Source organism: Chaetomium fimeti (genome assembly GCF_033439085.1).
Source record: "Chaetomium fimeti strain CBS 168.71 chromosome Unknown B0H64scaffold_15, whole genome shotgun sequence".
Lineage (NCBI taxonomy): Eukaryota > Fungi > Ascomycota > Sordariomycetes > Sordariales > Chaetomiaceae > Chaetomium > Chaetomium fimeti.
In genome coordinates, this window is record NW_026944343.1 from 85,756 (window position 1) to 110,333 (window position 24,578).

General features: G+C 56.2%; 9 protein-coding genes across 9 annotated transcripts; 6 read left to right on the forward strand and 3 right to left on the reverse strand.

The window, feature by feature from the left end:
* Positions 1 to 130: 130 nt before the first annotated feature.
* Positions 131 to 4,541, forward strand: B0H64DRAFT_453071 (P-loop containing nucleoside triphosphate hydrolase protein; the record flags this gene model as incomplete). The annotated part of the gene is made up of 10 exons (XM_062807222.1): positions 131 to 243; positions 319 to 355; positions 434 to 502; positions 566 to 1,116; positions 1,179 to 1,785; positions 1,849 to 3,250; positions 3,319 to 3,717; positions 3,789 to 4,051; positions 4,129 to 4,188; positions 4,286 to 4,541. 10 exons carry the CDS (start codon positions 131 to 133, stop codon positions 4,427 to 4,429), a joined length of 3,645 nt encoding a protein of 1,214 aa, XP_062653651.1. The 3' UTR covers positions 4,430 to 4,541.
* Positions 4,542 to 5,527: 986 nt separating this feature from the next.
* B0H64DRAFT_413499 (uncharacterized protein) lies at positions 5,528 to 6,304 on the forward strand. The gene has a single exon (XM_062804979.1). It carries the CDS (start codon positions 5,652 to 5,654, stop codon positions 6,231 to 6,233), a length of 582 nt encoding a protein of 193 aa, XP_062653652.1. The 5' UTR covers positions 5,528 to 5,651; the 3' UTR covers positions 6,234 to 6,304.
* A 130-nt stretch (positions 6,305 to 6,434) lies between these two features.
* On the forward strand, positions 6,435 to 7,584 carry B0H64DRAFT_413500 (glutathione S-transferase). The gene is made up of 3 exons (XM_062804980.1): positions 6,435 to 7,039; positions 7,104 to 7,175; positions 7,236 to 7,584. The coding sequence occupies exons 1-3, from the start codon at positions 6,663 to 6,665 to the stop codon at positions 7,504 to 7,506; spliced, it is 720 nt and encodes a 239-aa protein (XP_062653653.1). The 5' UTR covers positions 6,435 to 6,662; the 3' UTR covers positions 7,507 to 7,584.
* A 501-nt stretch (positions 7,585 to 8,085) lies between these two features.
* On the forward strand, positions 8,086 to 9,350 carry B0H64DRAFT_427891 (renal dipeptidase family; the record flags this gene model as incomplete). The annotated part of the gene is made up of 4 exons (XM_062805814.1): positions 8,086 to 8,526; positions 8,603 to 8,679; positions 8,742 to 8,831; positions 8,888 to 9,350. The coding sequence occupies 4 exons, from the start codon at positions 8,086 to 8,088 to the stop codon at positions 9,348 to 9,350; spliced, it is 1,071 nt and encodes a 356-aa protein (XP_062653654.1).
* Positions 9,351 to 9,397: 47 nt separating this feature from the next.
* Positions 9,398 to 10,334, reverse strand: B0H64DRAFT_350901 (uncharacterized protein). The gene is made up of 2 exons (XM_062801446.1): positions 9,806 to 10,334; positions 9,398 to 9,739 (listed from the first exon to the last, which is right to left on the reverse strand). The coding sequence occupies exons 1-2, from the start codon at positions 10,301 to 10,303 to the stop codon at positions 9,419 to 9,421; spliced, it is 819 nt and encodes a 272-aa protein (XP_062653655.1). The 5' UTR covers positions 10,304 to 10,334; the 3' UTR covers positions 9,398 to 9,418.
* A 1,014-nt stretch (positions 10,335 to 11,348) lies between these two features.
* On the reverse strand, positions 11,349 to 18,596 carry B0H64DRAFT_368956 (non-ribosomal peptide synthetase; the record flags this gene model as incomplete). Its single annotated transcript, XM_062801993.1, has 5 exons — positions 11,349 to 12,348; positions 12,385 to 13,549; positions 13,610 to 14,352; positions 14,444 to 17,898; positions 17,972 to 18,596. 5 exons carry the CDS (start codon positions 18,594 to 18,596, stop codon positions 11,482 to 11,484), a joined length of 6,855 nt encoding a protein of 2,284 aa, XP_062653656.1. The 3' UTR covers positions 11,349 to 11,481.
* Positions 18,597 to 19,012: 416 nt separating this feature from the next.
* B0H64DRAFT_427894 (cytochrome P450) lies at positions 19,013 to 20,862 on the forward strand (the record flags this gene model as incomplete). The annotated part of the gene is made up of 7 exons (XM_062805815.1): positions 19,013 to 19,102; positions 19,160 to 19,296; positions 19,355 to 19,964; positions 20,017 to 20,245; positions 20,312 to 20,376; positions 20,442 to 20,546; positions 20,614 to 20,862. The coding sequence occupies 7 exons, from the start codon at positions 19,013 to 19,015 to the stop codon at positions 20,860 to 20,862; spliced, it is 1,485 nt and encodes a 494-aa protein (XP_062653657.1).
* A 256-nt stretch (positions 20,863 to 21,118) lies between these two features.
* Positions 21,119 to 22,741, reverse strand: B0H64DRAFT_453090 (pyridoxal phosphate-dependent transferase; the record flags this gene model as incomplete). The annotated part of the gene is made up of 4 exons (XM_062807223.1): positions 21,119 to 21,167; positions 21,312 to 21,763; positions 21,829 to 22,289; positions 22,354 to 22,741. The coding sequence occupies 4 exons, from the start codon at positions 22,739 to 22,741 to the stop codon at positions 21,119 to 21,121; spliced, it is 1,350 nt and encodes a 449-aa protein (XP_062653658.1).
* Positions 22,742 to 23,215: 474 nt separating this feature from the next.
* B0H64DRAFT_350908 (S-adenosyl-L-methionine-dependent methyltransferase) lies at positions 23,216 to 24,250 on the forward strand (the record flags this gene model as incomplete). The annotated part of the gene is made up of 4 exons (XM_062801447.1): positions 23,216 to 23,393; positions 23,462 to 23,528; positions 23,593 to 24,064; positions 24,146 to 24,250. Exons 1-4 carry the CDS (start codon positions 23,285 to 23,287, stop codon positions 24,248 to 24,250), a joined length of 753 nt encoding a protein of 250 aa, XP_062653659.1. The 5' UTR covers positions 23,216 to 23,284.
* Positions 24,251 to 24,578: the final 328 nt, after the last annotated feature.

Below are 24,578 nucleotides of genomic sequence, written 5' to 3' on the forward strand. Positions count from 1 at the left end.
CCGCCAACCGCACCATACAAGTCGTGTCTGTCTGTGCTGCTGTGTGCAGCGGAGCAGGTTCGTGGCCATATGAGAATTGAAGTGATCCCCGCGTTGGCCACCCAGTGGCTGATTCCAAACCTTCTTAGTCATGCCATTGATGGCTCTGGTGCTCGGGCGTTTAACGGCTAGCTTGACACAATTCGGGAGCGCCGATGCTCAAGTGTGTCGCAGCGAGTTTATGCGACAAGTAGAAACAAATACGTACGTCTCCCTAGCTCGCCATAGACTGTCCTGCCATAACTAACGTGTCACCTCGTCGTTGGGATATTATGACAGGCTCTGGTTTATCTATTTGTTCATCGGCAAGTTTGTAGTAAGTCAGAACGGAATCTTCAGACAAATGGGCAACCCAACTCGGTACCTATACTAGGTGCTGACTTGGTGGGAATAGCTTGTTTACATATGGGGTTTTGGCTTCACCTTTGCCGCCAGCGGCATGGTACAAGCACTCCGCCTCGAGGTAATATGTCAGACCTTTAGACAGGGCAACTAGAGAAGAGATTGCTAAGATCCGGCTCGGCAGTGCCTTGACCGCATCCTGAGTCGCACCGTTTCCGAGCACGATGCCCGAACACCCGGCAGTCTGTCAAGCGTAATCACAGAGCAGTGCAACGCGATCCAGACCGTCTTCTCCGACCGGATAGGTATAATGGTACAGGCATCGTCCACCATGATTGCCGCTTTTGTCGTGGCCTTCACGCAGTCATGGCAGCTCACCCTAGTGATGCTGGGCTTGATGGTGCTGACGATAGGCCTGGTCGGAACGGTTGTCAACACGGACCAGAAAATTGAGGCCGGGCTTCTAAAGCGCTACGAGTCCTGCATCGCCATTGCGGAGGAGGCCCTGGGTAACATCAGGACGGTCATTACCTTTGGGGCGGCCGATAAATTTCTGAGCAAGTACCGGGGCATCTTGGACCAGGCAGAGAGGGACGGAAAGAACAGGGGTCCCTTGGTTGGACTGATGTTTTCCTGCCAGTATTTCTTCGTCTTCGGTGGCTGGGCCATCGGCTTTTATCTGGGCGGGTACCTTTACAGCACTGGACGCATCTCAGATCCGGGAAGAATCCTAGCGTTCGTTCCTACACCGAGCTTTCCCGTCCCTACCAACCGCGCATCAATCTAATAGCCTATAGGGTGTTCTTCTCCATGCTGATAGGCCTAGGCTCGATATTGGCCTTGGGTCCTAACATGCCTACTGTCCAGCGGGCTGTGGCTGGGGCGGGCGTTGTCCTTAAGCTTCTTGGTGATGACAGTAATACCGAGACGAAGCCAAGAGACAAGGCCATTTCGGTACCGAGGATAGAAGCCGAGAAACAGACTTCTGGCGGCCTGGTTCAGCTGCACGACCTTTCTTTCTCCTACCCATCTCGCCCGGGCCGCCCAGCCCTTTCCAACCTCAACCTCGACTTCGTCAGCGGCACGTCCACTGCTGTGTGCGGGCCTTCGGGAGCAGGCAAGAGCACACTGATATCCCTTTTGGAACGGTGGTACGAGCCAACCGCTGGCTCGATTCTCATCGATGGCCATGACGTCGCCGGGGTTGACGTCCAATGGCTGCGGAGACAGATTGCGCTCGTACAGCAGGAGCCACAGCTATTCAGTGGCTCGATATTCGAAAATATTGCCCATGGCCTGGTCGGTACGGGCTACGAGAACGTGTCTGAGGAGGAGAAAAGAAAACTTGTCGAGAAAGTGTGTCAGGAAGCACGAGCATCCGGCTTCATCGCCAAGTTACCCCAGGTCAGTTACCCTCTGTCAAAATGATGCTCTTTTCCATCTGTACTCACACCTAGCTTTGGACAGGGACTCGATACGCTTGTTGGAAACCAAGGGTCGCTCGTATCCGGGGGGCAAAAGCAGCGCATCGCCATCGCGCGTGCGCTCATAGGCCGACGCCCGATTCTTCTCCTGGATGAAGCCACGAGCGCGCTCGACAGCGCAAACTCAACCCTCATTGAGCACCTCATGGAACCTTCCCCGGACCGAACAACCATCTTCATCTTGCACAAGATCGCGACGGGTAAGCGAGCCAGTAGGGTGGTGGTTCTGGACCAGGGAACCGTCGCCGAGCAGGGCACCCATGAAGAGCTCATGCGCGCCGACGGCCTGTACAAAAGGCTTCACGATGCCCAAATGTCGGTTGAGGGAGAGAAGAGTGCGGCAAGCACAGTGGCCGGAGACACCCAACCATCAAAGGAGGAGGGCTCTGCACCAGCAGCCGATGAAGAAGAGCTAATGGCAGCCCCCGACTCCCCGTTGCAGCTGAGCGATGAGTTTCCCCAGATTCCCAAGCGCTCCCTGATGGCCAATCTCTGGACCATCGCTAAGGAGCACAGGCGCTTCTGGCCAATCTTCGTGACGGGTATCTGTGGCTCCGTCGTGACGGCACAGCTCTTCCCGGTGCAGGGCATTCTCCTCGGGAGGGTCATGCAATCCTTCCAGAAACCGCTTGCCGAGCTAGTCTCGGACGCCAACTTTTACGCCCTCATGTTCTTCGTCGTCGGCGTCGGGGCTCTGATTTCCTACGCCGTGGTGGGCTACTTCATGACGCTCCTCGGCGTCCGCCTCACCAAGTTCTACCGGTTCGAGTACTTCCGCGCCGTCCTGCTCCAGCCGCGCATCGACTTCTTCGACCGCGCGGCGCCCGGCACTCTGGCGTCGCGCCTGTCCGCGGATCCCGCAAGCCTCCACGATCTCATCTCGGTCAACCTGGGGTTCTTGGTCTCCATGGTCGTGACCCTCATCAGCGGAAGCGTCATTGCGCTGGCATACTCGTGGAGGCTGGGGCTGGTCGCCATCTTCGGCGCCATGCCGTTTGTCTTTGCCGCCGGCTTCGCCCGCATGAAGCTGGACTCGTCGCTGGCCGGCTTGACGGCAAAGATCTTTGAGGACAGCGCCGGGTTCGCGTTTGATGCGCTTTCTGTGATCCGCACCGTCAAAGCGTACACCCTCGAAGACACGGTGCGAAGGTCGTATCAAGGACAGCTGGCCTCGACCATCGGGAAACTGTATCGACAAACGGCCCTCATGATGCTCTTCTTTGCTATGTCGGAGAGCGTCGAGCTGTTGGCGGCGGCCTTGACCTTTTGGTACGGGGGAAGACTGAGGAGCGATGGACAGCTGAGTGTCGAAGCTTTCTTCACCGTGTTTATCTCGGTTGTGGTCTCGGGGCAAGCCTCGGGGGCCATCTTTGGCTTCTCATCCAGTAAGTGACATGCAGAGACGCAGTTGTTGGTCATATGGGCGCGTCCGCTAATGATGTGTGTACACCAGACATCGGCAAGGCCAAGATTGCAGCGAACAATATCCTCGGTCTCCGCAGCCAACTTGGTAGTCAAGCCGGACCGCAGGACGAGTCCTCGGACAACCACACTCATAGGGAGCAGGGGACGGGGGCCGTTGTAGACTTTGACAAAGTCACTTTCGCTTACCCGACCCGGCCTGGCGTATCGGTGCTGAAAAATGTCTCCCTGCAAGTCTTTCCCGGCCAGACGATTGGAATAGTCGGAGCCTCGGGCTCGGGCAAGTCCACGCTACTTGCACTCCTGCAACGCTTCTACGAGCCCCGTTCCGGAACGCTGAGTGTCTTCGGAAGGCCACTGTCACAGCAGGATCCAGATGCATACCGCCGGAGATTGGCAGTTGTGTCGCAGGAGCCCACCTTGTTCCGAGGTCAGTTGAAGTTCTTTCATAGCAGGACTAGGAACAGTGAGAACTCAACTTCTGACCTGACGTGTGCCCAGGTTCAATCCGCGAGAATATCCTTCTCGGTGTAGACGGGGACCAAGTTAGTGAGGAGGAAATGGTGCAGGCTGCCGAAGCCGCCCACTTGACCGACTGCATCGCCTCGCTTCCGGAAGGCTATGACACCGACTGCGGCGCCAGGGGTATTAGCTTATCCGGAGGACAGAAGCAGCGCGTTGCGATTGCGAGGGCACTTGTTCGAAAACCTGAGCTTTTGCTGCTCGATGAACCCACGAGCGCCTTGGATGCAGAGTCCGAACGGGTAGGCAAATCCTCACCTCCTTCGGAATATCCGGATCTGCTTCCTGCGATATTGGCTGACGGAGAAACTTCGCCTAGCTTGTCATCGACACGTTTCAGAGTATACGAAAGGGACGGACACTGATTCTCGTGACCCATGTAAGCAAACCTCTCCTAACCCCCAGGCCCATTTCGCATCCCCTTCAATGTCAGAGGATGTGGACAAGATGGATTGCTGACAGAGCCACCTTCCCAGCGTCTCAACATTCTCAAAGACGCCGATCTCATAGTCGTCATGCACGCAGGCGGGGTCATCGAACAAGGAACACACGGTGAGCTCATGGTTCGCCGGGGGCATTATTACAGAATGCATCAATCGGCACTTGGAGAGGGGATGTAGCATAAGCCGTACTCTTCGGTTGTTCCCGAGCATGATCCATCGCTGGAAACCTTGGTAGCATAACTCCTTACCTTGTGATGAGCTAAATACCTTAATTCTTATTCTTCCTACACCGCTGTGCCCTAAGCCTTGCCGGACCCTCATCTTGCTTATTGTATGTACAAAAAAACCGTGCCCTCGCAGGCCGGGTGAAAAGCCCATAACGACGATCAAGGAAAAGCGCCAGCGACTGAGCCTGCGAATACAAAAGAAAAAAGGCCTCCAGGTCTTCGGAGGAGGGGAAATCAGAGCGGCAGTTCCAGCTCTGGCCTCCTAGACAAGTATATCGGCAGTCTCTGAGAGTGCATCAGTCAGCCTGGTAGTATCCTACTCCTTAGCCGTGTAGCTTGGGGACTAGTACCCCGTAGAACAGAATAAAAGTCCCGCCTCGTCTACGATTCAATCCGTGTCGGTGGTTTCTCTAGTCCTGCATATAATTGTGATTGCGGCTTTCTCCACTACTATAGGACCCTATGGCCCAAGGGCTCAGGGTCGGGCCCTACAATTCCTCCTCGAGTTCAACCTCCCTATAACCTTATTGACGCCTTGGCCGTTGTATTGAGCAGGTATTCGAAGTCGGCCTCGAAGTTGGCTGGCCGCTTGTTAAAGTATAAGTCCAACGGCGGTACCTATCCCATTGTTTCGGGGTTACGAATAGGAGTAGACTTAGAGGCCCCCACTACTATTGGTATATTAGTAGGCTCTTGTTTTGGGTCTTCCCGAGGGTCTCGGTAATCCCCTTTTTTACTAGTTTACCTCCCTTTTCAGTACATGTAGTGATGTGAAGAGACGACGCGCTATCCAGCTGTGGTCATACCTCGCTTAGCAGGTATGAATCCGGAGTTGCTCATCACTCACGTTCCTGTGAAGGCTTTTTGAACATGGGCCGCATCTTTGCCTCTAGGAGGCCGGCCGGCCTACCTGATTGGTCTCGCTTTTCCTCACCGAGTGTGGGCAAGCACGCACTCAGCTGCTGAGAGACATGACTCGGGCCGAGCAAGGGGTGGTTTTACAGTCTCCTCGTCCCGTCCTACTAATAGCCGCGAAATTCCAGCGACCCATTGAACCATGCTGGATGGTGGAAACACCAATATGCGACGTATTAACGACAAACACAACTAAAGACATACGTCCCTACGACCCTACCTGCGGCTGACCACTGGAATTCAACCTGAACTTCCCAATGCAACGGAGCCCTTGCCACTGTTCATTCAGCGGCCTACAACGCATCGCGGCCTGCCTGGGCCAAGGCATCCTGCCCCTGGACAATGTCCTCCAGCTCGGCGCCGAGTTGCAAGGTCACCTCCACAAGATGGTCAAGTGCGAACGATGCGTTACCTCGAAGCGCGCGGCAGCCATGCTGTCCCAGCTCATACCCCGACTGATCAGCTTCTACGAAGCCGCCCATCTGACAGTTGCCACGGCGGAATGGGCACGGCCCGGGCCGACGAGCACACAACTTCCTGGAGAGAGCGGCCGCGGCGTGCCGTTAGTGCAGTTGGTATCATGCGAGATGAGGCTCGGGCGGCTCCCCATCGACAGCTCCGAGGCGCGGATGCTGGTCGAGGTGGTGCTCGTGGATGCGAGCTTGGATCTGAACGGGCAGCTGCAGGAGTGGAAGGCGGCGGTGGACGGGTCCATGGAACTGGTGCAAGGTGGCAGCGAGCCCGTCGGTGCCGTCATTGGCCATTGCTGTGACCGCCTGGCCAAATTGATCGGCCTGCTGCAATTTGGCGGTCTCTCCTCGGCCCAGTTACATGTATGATTCGACGCACAACCACAACATGCATCGTTTGTGTTAGACATGCAGAAAATGACAGCCGTCTATGTATCTCAGTCTGTCACGATTTGGTGCGTAGCTACTGCAATGTCACCGTAGCACTTAATAGTCATGATATGCGGGGGTGGCGGATCACAGCATAGTTTGTTTCCCGGCCCGGGCCCCCGGTCACCGAAACGAAAAGGAGTCTCTCTGAGCTTCCGGGTCTACATCCCCGACGTACGAAGTACATACCTCGGCGTCCGATCGGGTAACACCAGCACACCTATCGGTGATTTTACGTACAGTTAGCCGAGAAGGAAGCATCGTCTGCTTTAAGTGGTGGCAAAACAAGATGTCAGTTGACGTGTGCATTTCATGTGTCATTGCATGTGAGGAATCCAGAGGAATTCAGCCATTGCTTCTATCTGCAGGATGCCGATCAACAAGTTTTCAGCCAAGTCTCTCGACACCGACGTGCCAGACAAGCCCCTGGTCTTCGTCAGTGAGGGACGCTACCAAAACTGGATCAAGCCCATCATTCTCCTCGAGAGTCTCAAAGTCGACTACGACGCCGCCTGCTTGGATGGACCTGCCACGAGGACCGATTGGTACACCCGCATTCACCCACAGAGATACCTGCCGGCCCTGATCGACGCCGAACAGGGCAGGCGGGTCACCGCGTGGGACAGCTCTATGATGCTGCAGTACCTAGGCAAGAAGTACGACAAAACAGGGGCGTGGATTGGGGCCAGCCCAGTCGAGGAGTTGGAGATTGGTAACTGGTTGACGTTTGAGACGGCATCCCTGGGGTTTGTCACTTGACACCGCCGGCTGCTTGATACGGGTTCTAACTTCTAACTTGACCTGGCACAGGCCCACTGCCAAGTATTGGGTGTGGTATGCGATTCGCAAGCCGGAGGATCAGAACCCCAAGGCTCAAGAGAAGTAAAACACCCTGGCGCATGGGGTACGCAACGTACGAAGGGCTGACAATAATCCGGTCAGGATGCTAAACGACTTGAGGGTCCAGTATGGCATTCTCGACAAGCATCTCTCGCAACCTGGGCAGCAGTGGATCGGCCTCAAGGACCGGCCGACTATCGCAGACATCTCGGTCTACCCGTTTGCCGATGATCCCACCATGGCTCGCATGGGCCTGGACAAGAACGATTATCCGGCGTTGAAGGCGTGGAGCGACAGATTCGCGCGTATCCCGGGTGTAGCCAAGGCGTACGCAGAGATGGATTCTCGAAAGGAGGCAGTCATCGGGGAGTGATTCTCCATTCCCGTGTCGCTTACGAGGTAGAGCTGGTGATAATTAACTATCGAAATGGATGCCGTTTTCGAGCCTTGATAATGTTGCATCGCTCCTCTCGTGAATGTACATGGATTTACAGTGCGCCCGATCTTGTAACGCCGGAAATATTCCACCACTTTGGCAAATGGTAGTATGCACGGCGTGCTCTGTGATCCGAACAATTCCAGCGCCAACAGCCGGAACCCGACATGGAGCCAAGTGGGAGTGAGGATTTGACAGGACATCCACGTGAATCTAAGCACACAATATAAGTAAACCAGTGTCGCTTCGGAGGTACTTTTAAACGGCGTTGTCAGTCTTGGTTACTGCCAAGTCATCCCCTTTTTCTTTCACTTCTCTAAGCAAACTAAAACGAAACATACTTCATTGCTCAACTGCGGGTATGGACTCCATTACGAACAGCCTGAGCCGCGCCGAACAGCTGTTGGCAGAAGTACCCCTGATAGGCAAGAGCCCCCCGAGCCTCGCCCCCCTTTTTGGCTGGTCTATGTTGCTGACGCCAGCACCGTGTTAGACGGGCACAATGACTTCCCGTACATGATCCGCGGTTGGCATCTCGGACGGGTCGGCGACACCGATGTCGACGCTGGCGACATGCCCATCGCCCACACCGACATCACGCGGCTGCGAAAAGGCCGGGTCGGCGGAGTGTTTTGGAGCGCCTACGTTCCGTGCCCCGAGGCTAACACGAGCAACGACTTCTCAACCGACCACCACTACGAAAGCCTGCGCGCCACGATTCAGCAGATCGACATCATACATATGCTCGCCGAGCGGTATCCCCGCCATCTTTCTCTCGCTCGGACGTCGGCTGAGGTGTGGGATGCGTTCAGGTCTGGGAGAGTGGCGAGTCTGATCGGAGTCGAGGGCCTGCACCAGATCGCAAACAGCGCGAGCGTGCTGCGGAACTTTGCGAGATTGGGTGTACGCTATGTCACCTTGACTCATGATAGCAACAATCTCTATGCTGACGCGACGGTAACACAACTACCTACTTGTCAACCGTCCCCCCTGAGTACTGATGGTTACTGACCTGGACTTTCTATTTCTGCAGAACGCTTCCGAGCCTATTCACCACGGATTGTCCAAGGAGGGTGCTGCCATGGTTAAGGAGATGAACCGTATCGGGATGTGAGTGACTCGGAGGAGAGAGGGAAAATAGAGCGCGATGATTTGCTGTCTAACTTGGTCAGGATCGTGGATATCTCGCATACCTCGGTTGCCGTTCAGAAGCAGGTCCTGGCTTGTTCCAGAGCTCCAGTCATCTTCTCGCACTCCTCATGGTAAGCCTCTTGATTCGGACCGCTACGGCAAAATGAAGTGACTAAATCCTGCAAAGCTCTGCCCTGACCAAGCACCCCCGCAATAGCCCCGACGAGGTGCTAGACCTGCTCAAGACCAACAACGGCGTCTTCATGGTGTCGTTTCTGCGCAAGCTTACCGACCCAGACCGGCCAACCCTTGGGCAAGTCGCAAACCACATCCAGCACGTCGGCGAGCGCATCGGCTACGAGCACGTCGGCATCGGCTCCGACTTTGACGGTATGATGCAGGGCCCGGACGGTCTCGAGGATGTTTCCAAATTTCCGCTGCTCATTGCTGAGCTTTTAAAGCGAGGAGTGTCAGAGCAGTCGGTCCGGAATCTCGCGGGGCTGAACGTGTTACGTGTACTCGATGCGGTGGATGAGGTGTCGGCTCGGATGAAAGCGGACAATGAGGAGATGCTGCAAGATGTCATTGAGCCTGTGTGGGACGAAGAGCTCCGCAGCAAGGTGAAGGAAGTACGGGGAGTCTTTGACTAAGGTTGGGTTGAAGAGACACTAACAAGTATTTGCTTACGATCAGAACCGCGAACAAAAGTAATTCCATCTCATTGTCTAATCCAGTAAAGCTTGCTTCCATCTCCTTCTCCAAATATGCGAGTGTGAATCACATCATGATAGGTCCACATCAACTGGTACAGACGGACAATCAAGAGCGCCAGCAAGGCCGAGCAGTTTCCGTTCTCATCAACCCCCCATGTAGTGAGCCGAACAATCCTTTTCAGAACAGGTCTCCAGCCCCAGTCAAAGACAAGCTGTCCGTACGGTCGGTCAGACCCTTCGAGTTTCTGGTACCTAGGGAAATTCTCCAGATAAGTGATGTAGCCAGCCGGTAGGTTGTTCTCTTTTGCCCCGTCTAAGAAGAGCTTCTATTGTCGTTGCTAAGCATTAGTGGCACATTTCTTAAAACGGACTATTGGGGCGGTGACACTTACCATGTATCGAGCACTGGGTATGCCGCTCGGCCTCTGGGGGAACTTGGCTTTCAGTGTGTATGCCGGGAACGGTGCACCTGTGGCTCTCCCCCGGTCGTCCAGCTCGTAAGCCTCCACTTCTACGACATCATACACAACCCCACTACCTTCGGTGATAAGCAGGCGGTGGAAGTCAGACGCAGTCAGGTGGTGAGCGATGCCGCATAGGGGCGGAACCGTCAAGGGGGCTTCGCCGCGGTGGACGAGGTGGAGCTGTCCGGACTGGCCATCCGGGAACTGTCCGATGCTGGCATAGCATGGCTCCGTGTAGGGGATTCCAAACACGTCGAACGTGACGTAGTGTGTTGGGACGGTAACGACCTTGGTGGCGAGGGGAGTCACGTTCCGGCCCGTCATGGAGGCGGATCTCATGTTCGAGCCGTATCCGAGATACCACAGCGGCTTGTCGACATCGTGCGCTGCCAGCTTCCACAGCGGAAGCCTCTTCTCCAGGGCCATCTTCGAGTTGGCCCGGGACCTGGCACTTGGCAAACCTCGCCGGAGTTTTGTTTCGGGGACAAGAAGAAAAAGGACGAAAGATACAATATGTAAATGCGTAAACAGGTAGCTGGTAAGTACTAGTATGTTAAGATCAAGCAAAATATGGACAGACACCCAGTTCTTAGCACAACAGTACCTAGTCAGCTGAGCACCTGGCTCAGCAATTACATGGTACCGAATGCAATGCGCGCGTCGTACAGCATTGGCTACCTTACCTAGGTAGTTTCCTGCAATGTTCGTTCTTGGGCACAAGGCAGGGGTCGACATACGCCCCGCAAGGGAATACTGACCCGTTGGTTTAACTCATTGTACTACTCTGGGAACATTTGTCGAAAAGGTCCGAGTGCAGCAGAGTAATCGGCAACCCTGGATGCGCGCCATCGGTTCCCGAGACCTGTGTAACGAAAAGCCACCATATGTTGGAAATCGAACTCGGTGATCGTCAAAACGCCAAGTGTGTTGTTGTCCGCCCACTGCGCCCAGACAAGTGGAAGACGGAAGCCGAAGTGAGAAGAGTAGGAGAAACGGGGGCGCCACCTATCCTGACTCTCACTGATCTTCAACCGTGCTGTCAATGCCTGTGTAGGTATATACGCCCGACCGTGATTGGTTTGTTTGTTAGTACGGTAGTATGGTAGCGGGCTCCAGGTAGTTAAGGAGGACGAAAACCAGGAAGAGGATAAGGAAAAGAAAAATATATTGAAAAGAGAGACAATCGGATTTGATCATACACTGATAGGAATATTTTGTGATGCATGTGACCAAGGGGTCACGGTTCATGATCATTCGACAGGCAGACACTGTCATTTTAGGGGGAGATATCCAAACAAACAATGGACAACTTGATCAAGTCCCTAATGAAGCATTCACGATGGCATCAGATGACAACGGATTCAAATTTCAAGAAAGCACCATCTTGAATACATCCCAAACCGAGTAGCATTCAACCCTGCACTTCGTTCCTCCGTGCAACTAACGGCGCTACACTAACTTAACATGATTTGTTCTGTTCGCTGTTGTCCTTGTTCCGAAAATACATAGAGTTGGGAAAATGGGAAGCCATGAGACCCAAACAAAGAAAAAGTCGAGGCAAATAGAAAAATAAAGAGAACAAGTAAGCGATGACTCGGGCTGAATCATTGAAGGACTCGCTGCGCAAGCCCCAGGGGGCTCTGGGCGACAAAGACATCTCGCAGCGACATGTCAAGACCCAGGCTCTCGCGCAGTCGGTGACGTAGCATAAGTGCGTGAACAGAATCCGCTCCAGCCTCGAAGAACGACGTACCGAGGGCCTTTCGGAGCTTTCGAGTGAGGATTTGGGTCTTGGACCCCATGCCCGTATCCCCCAGGCAGCCAAGCATCTCGTCTCGAATCTTGGAGGCGAGCTCGACCACTTCTGGCCGAAGGTAGCCATAATACACATCCCTTCGATCATCAGCCGCCGGCTCGCCGTTGATCGCCCACGGCATGCCGTCCGGGAGCTGCAGCCCGTCCAACCTCCTCCTAAGCTCCACGATCGAGCACTCGTCAGCCACAGCCCGAAGAACCATCTCCAGCGCGTCCTTCAAAACACCAGCGAGGCGGCGCGTGTTCTCCGCATCCTCGTCAACATGCTGAAGCTCCATATGCAGCATCCAGCCGTCATCCGCCTCCTCACAGCCGCCGCGCTCGAACCACTCCAGCATCAGCGGGAACTTGGCCACGCCGGGGACAAACACGGGCGTCGACGTCACCGACACGCCACCCCCACCACCGCCGCCGCCATGTGGTGCAGGTGCAGGGCCCAGCTGCATCCAATGCTCCAGCCCCGCGCCGCGGGCGTGGAACGTCACCATGCACTCGAACAGCGAGTGGCGGAGCCCTCCGCGCGGGTAGTCCAGCGCCGCGAGGATGGCGCTGAAGGGGATGGCGTTGGCGAGGGCTTTGCAGGCCGAGTCGCGGACGCGAGTTAACAGCGTCGTTGTCGTTGTCGTCGTTGTCGTCGTCGTTGTGGTCTTGCCGTCCTCCTCCTCCTCCTCCCCCCCTTCCTCTTCCTCGACGCCCAACCTCACCCGCACGGGAAGCCGGTCCAGGAACTGGCCCAGGGCGTGGTGCCGCTCCGCGGGCGAGGAGCGGCCTGCGTAGGGGGCGCCCAGGACGATGTCGTCCTGCTCGTTCCCTGTCTTGCGTGATAGCCACTGCATGGTGAGCGCGGCGGCTGTGAGCGCTAGCTGGTGGTGTGTGACTCCGAGTCGGCGGAGCAACGCGTTCAGGGGGGTGACGAGGCGGCCGCTGAAAGGATAGGTCTGGGAGGTGCCTTGAAAGAGGGTTTGCGACGAAGACGGCAGGATGGGTGGCTTGTTGGCGTGATAGCAGTGTCCGCCTAGGTAGGTCTTCCAGAACTCTTGGGCCTCGAGCGAGGGATGTTGTGTCCATCGGTCCGAGTCAAGATGGACTGGTCGCTCGTGTTTTGAAATAGCTACGGCCGCGGTAGTCTTGGAGTAAGCAGTGGAGGCGAGCTGGAGCAGATTCTGGAGTGTGCCCAGATCGGCGATGACATGAGTCGTGACGATGAGGAGCCGAACGGACCGCGCTTCGTTTGCCGTGTCCAAGGGCGCCACCATGTAGACACGGATGAGCTCGTCGGTCTTCAGGTCGAAACGACGGCTGGCCTCTGCCTCCTCGTTGAGCTCTACAAATCGGCGGACCTTGGGGGCCGACTCGCGCAGCCGTCTCCGTAGGCCGTCTGGTCCTCCGACAAAGTTGGAGCGCACGACTGGGTCAGAAGCGAGGGCCACATTAAGAGAACACTCCAGTCTCTGCAGATCAACGCTGCCTTGGAGGTTCAGGGCCATGGCAATATTGAATACCGCTGGATTGGGGGCGACCTGGCACTGGAACCAGACCAACCTCTCCAGCTCGGTCAGCTCCTCGGTGGGTAATGTGGCAATCTTCAGTTCTTCTGGCGAGGTCTTGCCTTCGTCACCCTCGAGTTGCACAAGGAGGCGCTCGACGAGTTCCACCTGACCTTGGAATGAAGGAGTGGTCACGAGATGGTGAACCGAGATGATGACTCCGAACGTCGCACTCAGCCGAGTCGCAAGCAGCATGAGCAGCACCGAATGGCCTCCGAGGGAGATAAAGTCGTCAGAGTCCTTGATCGGCGTATCGTGTTGTAGCTGGAGAACGCGTCGCCACTGTGTAGCCAGTTCATCCCTGACGTGGCTGCTGTTGTCTTGGCCGGTGCTGCTTGCGCTGGTACTGCTGCTCTCCTCGGCCGTAGACGAGAGCGTCTCTATCGACGGTGATTGATGTGAGGCCACTCTACTCGCATAGGCAGCCTCCAGAGCCCGGGTATCCGCCTTGTCATTAGCCGTTCTGGGAAAGCCGTCTTCCAGGGGAAGGATGATCTGGGGCACCCAGGAAGGGGGCAGGGTGTCGGCAAGCCTGTCACGAAGACGAGCGATGCGCTCCTCGTGCGGATCAGGGTGGTTATGGTCCAAGGCGACGAATGCGACGAGCGTGTCGTGGATGGCCATCGCGGCGCACTGCGAAATGCCCTCGTCGGCTGGTCCGGATCGAATGGCCTGCTCGACCCCGGGAAGCTCGACGCGGAAGCCGCGGATCTTGACTTGACGATCGATTCTCCCCTGCAAGACGATGCGGCCGTCCCGACCTCGTATTCCGTAGTCGCCCGTCTTGTACATGCGGTGGCCAGGGTGCCAGGGGTCAGGCACAATGCGTTCGGCCGTCTGCTCGGGCGAGTTGATGTAGCTGCTCAGGACTTGGACGCCTGCGATGTAGATCTCGCCGCGGGTGCTGTCCGGCGAGTGATGCTGATCTTGGTCGAGAACATACATGCGAGCCGTGTCGAGTCCCGTTCCGATTGTGAGGCGGTCCCCAGGAATCATTCGTGTCATCGACGACCAGATGGTGCACTCTGCAGGCCCATACGCGTCGTAGAGGAGCACTCGTTTCGCGAACCGACTCATCAGCCCGCTCGTAAGAGCCTCGCCGGTGGCATAAATCTGGTTCATTGGAGTAAATCCGTCAATGGCCTGGGCTGAGACTGTGGACTAGGAGACGGTACGGGAAGAAAAGGAAAGAAAGATGGCTTACCACTTCCAGGTTAGGGAATCGGTCTGGCTCCAAGGTTGCCAGCACCGAGGGCGCCATGCTCGCCGTGTTGACCCTGGCGAGGTGGGCGAAGGGGTCCAGGGGGTCACGCAGGACCAAGGTGGCTCCGTGCAGCAGCGTCGAGAACATCTCAGCGTTGCACACGTCAAACGCCGGCGACATAAACTGCGCAACGCGCCGACCCGGGGCTGCAAACATGCGGCCCTCGGGGGTGCTTTGCAGTGCCAGGAAACCCTGGTGTGATAGGGGCACGCCCTTGGGGGCACCGGTTGTGCCTGAGGTGAAGACAATCGTCAACAAGTCATCAGGAGACGGCGCATCATCAAGCGGTCCTGGGGTGTTACTACCGGGCTCGGCGCAGCTGCTGAGAATGCTGTCCACTGCGAGCACTCTCATCCCTGGGATGGCCGGTGCTTCCCCGACTTGCGATGCCCTCGGCACCAGTATGAGCGCAGTCGCTCCGCTCTGTTCGCATACCGCAGCTCTGCGGCCGACGGGCCACTTGGGATCCAGCGGAACAAAGGTGCGGCCGGTCCTGACTACCGCCAGAGTGCCCAAAACCCAGTCAACGGACCCGTCGCCATGTACCGCAATGGGTCTGTTGTTCTGGCTGATATCACCATATAGCGCGTTGATCTGGTGAGCAATGGTCTCTGTCAGTCTGTCAAGCTCGCCGTAACTAAGCACCGTCGTTCCGGAGCAGTCCTCAAGTGCCGGCAGGTCGGCAAACTGGTCCATGGCTTCTTCCAGCGCCCGCTTCACTGTGAACCGCTCGTCGGACTCGATGCCCACACCCTCTGTGTGGTTGAATAATGTCTCATGCAGCCGGCTTATTCTCATGCAGTCCTCCACGCGGTGTTCTCTAATGAGGCCTGAGAGGGCGTATTTGAAGTGCTCGCCCAGCCGGCGTACTGTTGTCGTGTCGAACTGCGTCTCGTCGTATAGGAGGCGGAGCGAACCGTTTGCTTCAACGAGCATGCTGAGAGGGAAGTCAATGTTCACAAGGGACTCGGCCCGGACGGCTGGCGGCCGTGAATGCTCGCCCGGCAGCGGTAGCTGCATCGAGAGGAGATTGCGGAGATTTCGGCCCAGACCGACTTGGTCTGATCTTGCCCAGGCGTACTCGCCCACCGTTGTGAGGTCGCCCATTGTATGCTGCAGTCTGGCCACCACAGTCTCATCCGTGTCCTCAAAGCGAAACACGAGAGGAAGTGTCGACATGTACACACCAAGCGCATCCTCGTGTTCAGCCGGCAGGGCACCCCGGCTGGAGAAGACAGCCCCGACCACCACTTGCGGGCATCTCTCAAAGACACTCACGGCCATTGCCCAGGCAGTGTAGTAGACGCATGCCGCGGATACACAGTGCCTGCTCGCGAAGGCTGTCACCTCGTCGATATCTACCGAAGGCTCGAACACTGCGGCTTTTGCAATGCCGTGGTGCTGTCTCTCAGCTGCTGCGCTGCTCCTCCGGCTGGGAAGGGGTAGTGGCATGTCCTTCAAGTAGCTATGAAAGAATGCTCTGGCCTCGGCATCCCGGGACTGCTGGGTACTGATGAGTGCAAGGTTGGCGTGCACTGGGGAAGGGCTAGTCCCAAAGGGCCATCCAAGAGCGGCTTGCTCAAGCTTGTCTAGCAGCAGCTTCAATGAGCAACCGTCCATCAAGCTGTGGTGGACCGTGAGAACGATGGTGAGACTTTCTTCGTCCGTTCCACTCGTTTCATCGGACGCGACTCCGGGCGGCTGGTAGGCTAGAAAGTCTAACCTGGCACCCAGACCAACAGCCATGCTCGACCCGCTGACGGCCGTATCATACTCCTGGCGAGAGTGAAACACCACACGCGTGGGCGCCTTGGGGCCCCGTTTGCGCACAACCTGCACGCCAGATGCCACATCCAAGCAGATTTGAGCCTTGAACACGGGTTCGCTCTGCCAGGAGGCACGCCATGCCCTCTCTATCGCGCCCGCCCACACGCCCTTGTAACTCAGTCGGACCTGGTTGACGCTCCGGGATGTATCGGTCAGGGTGGGAATCGCGAGCTCCAGCTGCAGACTTGTCAGGGGGGCCACCTCAATATCCTCATCGGCGGCCAGATTCAGCGCAGTGCGGACCTGTGCAGTGAGATTGGCCGGGATTCGCGGCAACTCGGGGGTTGCCTCTGAGTCCTTGCCCAGGTTCAAGTTGGCGGTACCTTGAGAGAGAGTCGTCGTTGCCGAGGCAAGCTCGGCAATGTCGGAGAAAGTGTGACATGCAAAGAGGTCTCGGACCGAAACGTTCAGATCCAGTTGGCGAAGGGAAGAAACGAGCTTTAGCGCCAGGAGTGAGGATCCCCCGACCTCGACGAATGTTTGCTCGGGACGAATCTTCCTGAGCTCCTCGCCAGGCTGTCGGAGGACCTCGGTGGCGGCCCGGAGAATCTTTTCCAACTTTCCTTGTGCTTTCACAGGCTCCTCAGGCTGCTTTCCTGCGGAGTCGGTCAGCGTCCTTGTTTCTTTGCCTATTGTGGCATTAGGTGTTTGGTCCATCCTCGCCTGGTCGACGGCGACAAAGATGTCCAGGATGTTCCTCAGCTGCGCCTTGCCATTCGGTGAAAGGGGGAAGTCGTCGACTGCGACTACGCGGTACGGGATGCAGTAAGCGTACATGCTGTGTTTTGCCCGGGTGAGCAACGCCGTCGTGTCGACCCACGATGGGCTGACAACAGCCACAATTCCGTTCTCGGCCATTGCCGCCCGAACAGACCTCACGCCGAGTGAGGCTCCGGCACGATAGAGACAGTCCTCCACATCGCGGTCGAGATTCACCAGGAAGCCCCTGTTCTTGACCGTCCGGTCTCTGCGGCCGCGAAATTCAAAGACTCTGTCCTGGCTGACACCCCGGGCCGGAACCCAGCGACCGTAATCGCCAGTCTTGTAAACGCGTCGCCCGTTCCACCAGATAAAGGCGTCGGCTGTTTTGGTTTCGTCCTTGTAGTACCCCTGAGCCACGCCCTCGCCGCCGATGACGATCTCTCCCTCGGCGAAATCGTCCTCAACGATGCCGAGGTCGCCGTCGAGGAGCCAGACCTGGCTCAGTGCCATGGGCTTTCCAATCACGGCAAGCTCAATGTCACCCGTCAGCGCATCGCGCTCAACCTTGCGTATGAAGCCCATGGATGTGGTCTCGGTGGCGCCGTACGCTGTCCAGACACGCACGCCCGCATCGACCCACGGCTCGAGCAGCTCGGAAGTGCATGTCTCGCCACCGAGCAGGATGCTGTGCATCCTGGCGTACATCAGGCTGCCTTGGCCTGGTTTTGGTCTCGGTAAATGGTTCAAGAGCGATGGTGTCGACGCCATGACGGTGCAAGACGAGCTTAGGTCGTAAACCTGATCCGGCTTTGCAGGGACGACCGTGCCGCCGTTCAGTAGGGCGGAGAAGAGGATGCATGTGGAAGCTGGAGGTGATAAAATCATCGTGTTAATACGGGCATAGTTGCATGGTATCTGGTACAAACTAGAGGGGCTTACCGTCAAATGCAACCGAGAGAAGATGGAGCAGCCGATCTCCCGGCTGGATGCCGAGGTTGGCTGGGCTCATTGTTGCGTACAAGGCAAGGGATCGGTGAGAGATCATGACGCCTTTTGCTCGACCGGTGCTGCCGCTGGTAAAAATAGTACAGGCAGTTCGTTCTGCCGGGGTCGAGCGGAAGACCGGCGGCAATGTATGGTCAAACTGACCATGATGATCCGGTGGAAGCTGGGAAAGGTGCAGGACATGGTAGGATCGTCCGTCTGGCGGGGTGAAAGGCTCGGGCGTGGTGTTGACAGCAACCTGGCTGTCAACAGTATCGAACACATATCTGATAGCATCCGGTGACCATGTGTTGCGGTCGATGGGGACAAAGAAGCCTCCCGTCTTGAGGATGGCCAGGATGGCGACAATATTGAGAGTCCCGTGAGCCGTGAGGAGGAGGACAGGACAACCTTCGGATACGTTAAGACCCCGTAAATCATTTGCAAGGGTTGAGGAGACCTCGTCAAGGTCTCGGTAGGTCAGCCGTCCATCTGGGTGGTCTACTGCGAGGTTGTGTGGGAATTGTTCAACTACCCGAGCAAACAGCTCACACAAGTCTGTGCTAGCTTCAGTAGTCATTGTAAAAGCGAAGGATGAGGTGCTGGGTGGAGCTACCTGGAGGGTTCAGGCCGCTGTCACAGTGACTCTACGTCCGAATTTAGGACCTAGCAGCTTTGATCAAACTCATCGAACTAGCCAGCGTACACGGAGGTAGGAGTCGGTTACCGAGGAGAGGCCAAGGATAGGCCAGACTCGGGAAATAAGGTAGCCACCACCATCCATGGGAGGGCACACTGATCCAGTCCTGTGAATGATGCCGATTGGCTAGGTACTTCTAGTAGCTGTTTGTGAGCGATCTAAACATCTCAATACCATCACCAACCATTATTCTGGAGTGAAGTCCGATTTCGCCTCAGTCACCCGAAGAAATGACTTGGTCCGAGAAAATGACGCTCTGGGAGGTGTTTCTCGAAGGGCCCGGCAGCCACGGGGGCATGCTTGTTTTGGCACTGCCCCTTACTCTTCTGGCTTCTCTCCTTCTCAAACTCCTCGGCACTGTGGTCTTGTCTCGCCCCGTCGTCAAGGTTTGACAAGCACCTCCCTACCTATGTGGTATCAATACGCTAAGCTGTAACGTGAAGGGCCTTCCATCTGCGCCGTTCAAGCCACCCAATGGACAGGGAAGTGAGAAGTTCTTTGACGGCAGGCGTAGCGCTGAGAAATGGCGAAGGAAGTATGGTTCAATGTACAGCATTTGGTCAGGGTTCAAGCGCGAAATGTAAGCATGAAAGCTGCTACATTGTACTTGCACGAAACTTGTGTTAATAGTTTGGCAGTGTTCTCACTAAACCCGAGCATGTGAAAGCGTTCTACAAGGACTCCCACATGCACATCAAAGCCACCGACAACAACGCGGGTTGGCTGTTTGGCGAACTGCTCGGCCAATGTGTGGGCGTGGTCAGCCAGCAAGAATGGCGGAGGGTGAGGAAGCCTTTCGAAAGCCACTTCAGTCGGTCCGCTTCCATGGACCGAATCGGATCCTTGATCACGGAAGCCGCAGGATTTCTCAACTCGTTTCATGTCGACAACAGCAATCGAGACGAGCACATGGTCATCCACGCAGCCGATGATCTCAAGTACTGCCCCTTCTTCATGGTCGCAAGCATCTTCTTTGGCGAGCTCACGGCCGAGATGAGAACAGAACTGGCCGCCATCGGTCCGCTCAGGGAGGCCCTTTTCCGAGACACGTTCTTAGGTGGCATCAGCAGATACGCGATTGGCAAGTACCTCCCTGGCTCAGCAATGCCACGTCTCCGGGAGTTCCAGCAGCGCTGGGACGGGCTTGTGAGCCGGGCCTGTAGAGAGGCTCGTGCCGGGATTCAGAAGGGGGCGGCAATCCTTGACCTGTGGAAAGCTTTGGAGGATGGCAGTCTGTCAATGAAAGAGGTAGGTTGATATGTCTCCAGGACGGGGACAATGCTAACCGCGTTTTTGGTAGCTCCTTCAAACCCTGGACGAATCATTGTTTGCAAATTTGGACGTTACAGCCAATGCCACGGCATGGACTGTCATCCGGATTGCCCAACACCCGGACGTCCAGGAAGACCTGCGGCGGGAGTTGCATACTTATACGCAGACAAAGGGCTCATATGAAGACTATCTTTGCCGAGAGGAAACGTTGCTGGCGGCATGCATTGTCGAAGTATCTCGACTGCATCCGATACTTCGTAAGCGTGGCTTGTTAATTACTCTTTCTTCCCATCTTCAATCCGGCTACTCACATCTGGGGACAGCATTCTCGAACCCGGAATCTTCACCTCTGGAGAAGACGGTCGGTGGCTATGTAATTCCCAAATATGTAGGTTCAATTACTGTCCAAAACAAAGGAATGGGCAGTTGGCTGAAACAATCTTCAATGATCAGACGGATGTGATCGTCGACGCCTACGCAGTCAACGTGGACAATCCCTACTGGGAAAGCCCTCTCAAGTTTGATCCGTCCAGACATCTTGGAAAGAAAGATAATCAGGTACTATGCTTTCTTTGGGCCCACGGAATATGTTTAGTCACTGACCGTTTCAATGTTCAAAACGCAGGCCCGACGGTACAACATGTGGCGGTTTGGATTCGGTCCCCGCCAGTGTTTGGGCAAGAATGTAGCCGACCTCATCTTGCGCGTTATCGTTGTCGAGCTCCTACAGCGTTACCAGCTCGAGATGGCCGAGAATGAGGGAAAAGAGGGCGCCGAACTCCAGGCTGACAGCTGGATTGGGTTGCCGGACGGGAGAGTGAAGCTGACGCCACTCGGCCAGAATGGCGATGCGTGCGGTTCCACCCTTAGGTAGTGTAATTTAGTCGAGGTGTCTCCAACAGAGGGTAAACTGCTCGTCACTAGTCTAACAATCTGGGTCTCGATTTATGCATATGACGTTCGAAAGCTGTTGACTGGGCGAGGCGGGGGGGGGGGGGGGGGCGTTGATAGGGGCTCAGAAGATTGATGCGGACAAGTGAGAAGGAAGGCAGTAATTTTAGGCAATGAATTTTAAAATACGGCGCCTTATTAGAATGTTGAGACTGGATTTCAGGTGGATGTGGTATACATCATGACTGTATTATGAACAAGACACGACGCGAGGTGTCGATCACGGATCTGTTGAAGACCACAAGAAGGAACCTCTTTCACTTCTCACTTTTCAACCCGACGGCCCGCAACCCCCGACACGCCAATACCGAAAATGCCGCCGTTAACAGCTGCCTCTTCCTCGAGCCACCCTCATGAGGACGGCCACCAAACCTAAACCGCTCCGCATACCCCACCGTCTCCTCAATCCTCCGCAACGCCTCCACAAACACCTGCTCCGGCACAGCAAAGACAAGCCTGAACCAGCCGACCTGCTCGGCGGCATAGTCGGCGCCGCTTCCGATGAGCACGCCGCGTTCGGCACAGCGCCGGACAAAGTCCTCCTCTTCATCCCAGCTCTCGCAGCCGTGCGGGCAGAGCCGAAGCCAGATGTAGAGACCTGCCACGGGCTTGTAGTACGTCAGGCCGTGGAACTCGGCGAACTGGGTGGCGACGAGAGCGGCGCGGCGCAGGCGGCGGATGTTGAGGTCCACGTGCGTGTTGAGCCGGGCTACGTTGCCCAGGAGGGGTGCCGCCATGACGGCGGTTGGGGTGCTGAGTCTGGCGTTGTTGAGGATGGCTTGTGACATGCGGAGGTCTTTGTTGTGCTGGGTGACGAGGCAGCCCTGTAGTTCAGATTGATCAGTAGATGTCCGTTGAGGTGAAAGGAGGGTTGATGTCAAGTGCGTACCAATCTGAGACCGCTGCAACCGAGATCTTTGCTGATGCTGTACAGAACGTGAACCCTGGACCCGTCGACACCCAGCCCTTTCAGTTCTCTGGACAGGACAGAGACGAAATGATCTGACCCAGATTCGAGAGCCTTGCCGCCCTGTCGGAACGACCCAGCCGACTCTTGGGAACTGCCAAACGTCGAGAGCGCATAGATCTCGTCCGAGAGGAAGTGTATATTGGTCTCCTCGCAATACTGAAGCAAAGCGTCGAGCACCGCGGTTGTGTAGATATGTCCATGTGGGTTGTGGGGGTTGCAAAACAGGAGGCCCCTGATTCTGGTGCCGCCTGCTTCGGCCTCAGTTGCAGCTGTCCGATATGCTGCCACGACTGCTTGGGCATCATCCATCTGGTGCGAAGGTACATTGACAGGGATTAGTCGCACGCCGTTGCGCAACACTGCGAATACCTCGAAGCTACCTACTCAAACGGTCAGTAGCTGTATTGCACCCGAGCCAGGCCCAACAACTCGCTTGGTACGCACCCCACATCGGTCTGGCCAGGAGTAGGCCATCACCATCATCGCAGATATCGTGAATCCAGGTGTCGAGTATGGCACTGCATCCTGTACCCGTCACGACATGTTCAGGCCTGACGGGCACCTTAGGTGAGAAGAAGTGGTTGAAGAATGCGGACAGGGCACCCAGCAGTTCTGGGGTTCCTCCCAATCCACCAGAATACGACAGATGCTCCGCCGCGAGAAGGGACTGGGCGTTTTGCTTGAGTAGCGGAAGAATTTCTGGCCGGATCAGCCAATTCTCGGCCGTTGCAAGATCAAGGTTGGAGGAGGACTTGGATGCCTGGCGGGAAAGGGGTCGCCTGAACTGTTCCAAAAACCAAGCATTATCCTTTCTAGCGCGTGAAGATAGCATTGTGTGTTGTGGAGGGTGCTAATCTGGAGACCAGGCCTGACCAGCGCCCGTCGAACTGGCATGTCCTAACAGCTCTAGTCTCGGGCGATGGCCTCCCGCATGACCTCGGCGACTTTTAGGCGTCCATTTGCCAGTCTACATGCAGTTCTAACAGTTCGTAATGAATTTCTAGCCGTCCGTTCGTTCGTGAGCGTTAATTGCCGCGAGCACCACACTCAGCCTTTCTCGGTAACCGGGCGGCGAAACCACTCATCGCCGACTGGAACAATGCAGGGAAACCGGGGCCCACCCCGGCGGCCGAACACAGGAGACCGGTCCAATGTTTATGATGGATAAATGGTCTTCCTTCTCAGAATTTAGTCTTCTAACTTGGTTGTTGACTGACACATCTTTTCCGAGGACAACACCGTTTAATCCAAGATCATTTGCACTGCCGGAATCATGACCCCAAGCAACGGAGACCACGGCGGGCCTGCCCCAGATGCCAATGCTTCAAGTTACCCCGATTACAAGCTTGGGCACACTGTCAAGGAGGTCGAACGCATGAGAAACCAGCATGAGTGGATCAAGGGTTCCTTCGGTAGCCTGATCAAGGCCCCAATCGACTACTTCAAGCAAGGTCAAAAGATCTTGGACTCGGCGACGGCAGACGGTGAGCTGGCTCGAATGATATTTCCCTTCCCCCTGTCCATCTCGTTAATCCTGTTTTGCTCTTAACAGGCACCTGGCTCTACGACATTAGCAGTCTCTTCCCGCCCGAGACCGAAATGGTTGGGTTCGACGTCGCGTGAGTTCTAAAGGCGAGCCCTTACTTTGCAAACCGGTGCTGATGGGGTTGATGCTGGGATCAGACCTGAACTTTATCGGTCCCCTGATGACCTTCCTCCGAACGTCAAGCTGGTCCCCGGCGATCTGACCAAGGACCTCCCCGCCGAATGGAACCAGAGGTTCGACCTTGTCCACCAACGATTCATCTGCCCAGCTTTCCCCGGCGCCACCGTGAAAGAGTTCATCGGCAAATTGATGGCGTGCGTAAAGCCGGGCGGCTGGATCCAGCTGGTCGAGCCGGCTGCGGGCGAGAACGTGTCGGGCCCGGATGCCGCTGGCTTCGTCATGTTGCATCGGCTTGCGGCCATGTTCATGGGATCCCCGGATCCGAAGGACGCTGTCGTCTCGACGCTGAAGGAAGGTGGATTTATCAACGTGGGCATCGAGTCTTTGGACATTGTGGTGGGAGTGTACCAAAGCAACAAGGAGCTGGATGCCCGCGGCCGAAAGAACATGCGTGCCGTGATAAGGAACATGATCCAGATGGTCGAGTACGTATCCCTAGCCCAGTTCTTCATGTCTATTAAGGCCGGCGCCAACTTCAAGTCGCGGTGCAGTCTGAAGGCACTGGGAGAGCAGAAGACGGACAAGGACACTATCCTGGCTCGCTTCGATGACGATATGGAGAAATATCGCTGTGGGATGAGACACACGATCATTTGGGCCCAGAGGCCCGAGTAGGTACCGGGCATATAACTGATTTGGAGTTGCTGTCTCGCCTAGAAATCGTTTCATTGATTGACGTCCGCAATGCCGTGGTATCCCTTCGTGTGATTGTCTGGGTGACTGACTGAGTTGGCCTCACCGGTGACCGAAGGCTCTTTCGCGTCGTGATGCGAAAAGTTGGGAACACAGGCTGCCAGTGCCGAGACACCTTGTAATTACCGCAGTTTGTCCCAGGTCAACGAAATCGGCGCAGCGGCAAACGACTCTCGGGCGTGTTGGTATCTTTGTCCTCGTAGCTTAGCCATTGTCACTGAAGGTTGTTTTGCGAGCGCTGGATGGTATG